Source organism: Callorhinus ursinus, unplaced genomic scaffold (assembly GCF_003265705.2).
Source record: "Callorhinus ursinus isolate GAN/ISIS: 27379988/994484 unplaced genomic scaffold, GSC_fseal_2.0 scaffold1324, whole genome shotgun sequence".
Lineage (NCBI taxonomy): Eukaryota > Metazoa > Chordata > Mammalia > Carnivora > Otariidae > Callorhinus > Callorhinus ursinus.
Window position 1 is genome coordinate 1 of NW_027398379.1, and position 3943 is coordinate 3943.

Below are 3943 nucleotides of genomic sequence, written 5' to 3' on the forward strand. Positions count from 1 at the left end.
TTGAGGAAAGCAGTTTGTCGTAGGATGAATCCTGCCCATGAACCCGGTAGTGCCATCTGATGGCGCGGTCTTTGCAACCCTGGGAACCATGACGAGCATAGAAGTTAAAGGACAATAGAGCTTCATGGTAAAAGCTGCTTGTCATGTGATAAATCAGGGAAAGATTGATATCAGGTAAGGAAATTATGTCAACTCTGAACCCTGCAGGTGTGGAGAAACGAGTAAGGAGAGGATGTAACGATAGCTTTGATCCTACTGTACATTTATTATCATGGGAAAGTGTTTCCTGTGTCAGGATAAATCGTTTGAGGGGACAGATCAGTGGAGGATGGCCACATGGGCAGGTGATTTCAAATCACACCCAAGGGGCGCCTGGTGGCTGTCGTTAAGCGTCTGCCTTCGGCTCAGGTCATGGTCCCAGGGTCCTGGGATCAAGCCCCGCATCGGGCTCCTGCTCTGCGGGAAGCCTGCTTCTCCCTCTCCCACTCCTTCTGCTTGCGTTCCTTCTCTCACTGTGTCTCTCTTTGTCAAATAAATAAATAAAATCTTTAAAAAAAACTAAAATCACAGCCAATATTGGGCTTTATCTGACAAAAGCAATTATATCTCACAGACAAGAAATTGGAGAAATGCAAGATCAGCTACAGAAGGCAGAGCTCAACTTCAAACTCAAGGTAACCTAGGTCCTGCCCCTACATACTGGCCCCTTCGTGCCTCCTGCAGGTGATGGAAGTGTCCCTTAGATCCCTGAACATGGGCTCTTGGTGAATTCATTTTTCAGGTCTCAGCTCATGAGAGAATCGCTCTAGATAATTGGGTAAGTGTTTTCTTTTTCTTCCACTTTGTTTGGGGCACAGTCCGGCACAACTGAGGGTTGATGTGTTTTCCTGGCCAGGTGAAGGCTCGGTTTTGGGAGAGGAAGATAGTGCAGCATAGCAGGGAGAACACCTACATGGAACACAGGTGTGCGAGTTTGACGTGCCTTTGTAAGGGTGTCTTGAGGGGTCAAGGCTAAGCTGTTTAGTGTCTGGTAGTAGACATGATGTTCTAATTCTTATAGACGTCCATTCTTTTTCTGTATTCAAGACTGCACATGATGAGGAGAGACACGCCTCCTGAGGGATCCATGAGGCAGGAACCGATGCCGGGAAGATCCGAGATATGGAACCGTGTGCAGAGAGGTAGGGAGCAAGCTGTGAATTGCAGCAGCCTGATTTCTGCTGGGAAAGCACTTGATGTCCTCCCTCTTCTTGTGGGTGATCGTTGTGTGTCCTAGAGGGAATCACAGGCACTACCTAAGTACAGCAGGTTGTCTGAAAGCGTGATGGGAGGGTGCTTTCCTCAGGTGCCTACTGGAGCTCACACCCCTCCCCTGACTGCAGACCCCCACCCCCACCCCCTCCACCATCCCCCTACTGAAGAGCTGAGCCTGGAGGAGTTGTGAGCCTGAGCTCCCTTCCCACCTTGACGCAATGGTGAAGCAATTTGAAAAAAAAAATAAGACTGTTTGAGAAAAATGACATTTACCCCTTATGGAGATTCTCTTTTTTTTTTGTTTTGTTTTATTTGTAATCTACAGTACTATATTCATCAATGAAATTCGTGCATTTTACTCCTCTAATGTTATCGGAATAATGCCACAGCTTTACTTCTCAATCCGCCTGTTTTTTTCTTTGCTCCTGACTGTACGATTAGTCTACTCCAATTCTTCTCTTCAATATTTACGTAATAGCCAGAAACACATGCTACGCCTCATCTAGAGACCGAAAGATTGCACCATTAACTGGCGGCCTGAGGAAAGAATGTATGCCGTCCGTGTTGCGTGTTTTTTGATATCACCCACTCAAGGCTATTCTCACTTAGATTTTTAATCTATGAAGAAAATGTGATTTTTTTGGATTTGTATTCAGCACCCCAATTTCAGTATTAATTTCCAGCCAGTTGTACCCCAATCTGTCCACTGTTGATTGATTACTTATGGAAACACTGGAACCAGGGTCCTGGAGTGTCTCCCGCAAGAGTCAGGTGACTGGTATCTCTCTTAGCAAAGAAGTCGCTTGAATCATGTGGAGAAACCCTCTCTTCAGATCAGGGACCCGAGTGTGGGAAAGAGTGTGAGATGGAGGAGTAAGGCACAGAGGGTATGCAAACCACAATAAACCTCCATCCTTTGTCCCATCCAGAATCTAGACCGGTTCCCAGGATGAACAGCAGCACCAGCCCGAAAAAGGCCCCAGAGTTGGCTACGGTAAATGCTATGGGCGTTTTCAGTAGTGCCTGTTTCTGGAAGTTATTCTTGTAGGGACAGCACCCTGTCTTGGCCTTGTGGCTTTTGGGTGTGTTCTGTGATCTATCTGAGGCATCCTTCCCCTTTCAGAATACAAGCTGTTTACCCAGGAGCCTCCAGGCTTCCCCATTAGAGATCCTCAGCTTACGTGCTTCCTCCCAAAGTTGTAGATGCTTAGAGGCAAATGATGGCAGGATGGTCACCCCAAATTTGTGTGTGTGTGTGTGTGTGTGTGTGTGTAAACCCCTGGAGGTGGGCAACATCTCACTCCACACTGAAGTTGGCCAGTCCCGCTGACTCCTTGCAGTTTGCTTTCCCGCGGGAGCAGTAGTGGTGTTGGTTTTTGGGTCAGGAGACTGACTTGGGAGAATGTCTGCGGTAATCGTCACAGCTGGCAGTGGGAAAAGCCATGCCTTGCCTCACACTCTGTACCATGTGCTTTGGGCAGCTGTGAGTGTTGTTGGAGAAGGTGAGCTGCGACCTCATGTGCGTATCATCTGTGTGGGTAAAGACATGACCCATAATCCCTCCAGTTGCACCCTGGGTGAGATGAAGGTGAACTCTGCCAGGTGCCAGGTTCCAGGTGTGTGGTGGAAAATACCCCCGGAGCACAGCGGTCAAGAGGGAATCCCAATGACTCCTTGCAGGGCCCACACCTCACACATGTTTCAGCTGTGCTCCTGTGAGCGGGTTCTGATGCGGTTTGGTGGCTGTGCCAACTGATAGCGTCTCTCCTGATCCATCCTGGGAGGGTCACACCTGCTATGCAGACACATTGGTTTGCATCCGGGGATGCAGAATTGGCCCTGCAGTTGTTCTTGGCACCAAAGACGATGCATTTGCTCTCTGGCTGAGCTGAGGAGCATCGGAATGTCGGTGATGCAGATCCACAGAGCTGGGTCTCACTAATTCATAGGGATCGTGCACCACTCAGCACTTTTCCAGGTCCGCTGCTGAACTGCAGAAATTCCTGTCTCCTGAGCAGTGTCTGTGGCCATGGACACACTTGGGATAATAGAAGTCTCCTTTGTCATGAGGGAATCGGTGCGGGATCAGGCAGGGGCTGGTGGGCAGCAGTTGGACCCATGATGTGCTGATCTTCCATCTTGGACACTGGGCTTCCCATTGCCCCTCATTTTGTCTGTGCTCAGTATACAGAAGGAGATTCTTTAGTTGTCACGGCGGGTAAAGTGTGGTCCTGGACGTTGATGCCAGCCCATCTTTAATAGACCCTTTTATTAGCTTGGTATTAACTCTGCCAAGCCTTTGAGGCAGATTCCGTGCCTCTGTAGAGTTGCAGACATATGTTAACATGTGGTGACAGTAGTTTATCCCCATGGCATCTGTTCACCCCAGGCCATAGGTGGGACGCAGGAGATAGGTCACTTCTGGCACAGATGTTCCTGTCCTGGAATGTGGTAGTGGGGAATGTTTCAGGTGCTGAGACCTGTTTCTTTGGGTTTCAGCTTTTGTTGGTGGTGTTACTTTTGTGTCTCATCTCAGCCTATAGTTTATTTTGTGTGTGTATGTCTGTATGGATGCACAGGTGCTTTGTCATTTCCTAATACCACCCTGCGGGCTTTGCCCCGGGGATCCTACCTCATCTATATTCCTGTACTATGGGCCACGTTCACAGCCTGCACCCTGCTGGCCTCA

At 48.8% G+C, this 3943-nt stretch overlaps 1 protein-coding gene across 2 annotated transcripts in view; it reads left to right on the plus strand.

The window, feature by feature from the left end:
* The first annotated feature begins 63 nt into the window (after positions 1–63).
* LOC112818358 (transport and Golgi organization protein 1 homolog) overlaps positions 64–3943 on the plus strand; it is a 9086-nt gene continuing 5206 nt past the window's right edge. The window contains exons 1-5 of one of the 2 annotated variants that reach the window (XM_073890623.1): positions 64–674; positions 782–817; positions 896–963; positions 1087–1181; positions 2184–2248. In XM_073890623.1, coding sequence (XP_073746724.1) covers positions 630–674; positions 782–817; positions 896–963; positions 1087–1181; positions 2184–2248 — 309 coding nt within the window. In that variant the 5' untranslated portion in view covers positions 64–629. The remainder of the gene's footprint in view (positions 675–781; positions 818–895; positions 964–1086; positions 1182–2183; positions 2249–3943) is intronic. The other variant, XM_073890624.1, reaches the window with a different exon arrangement.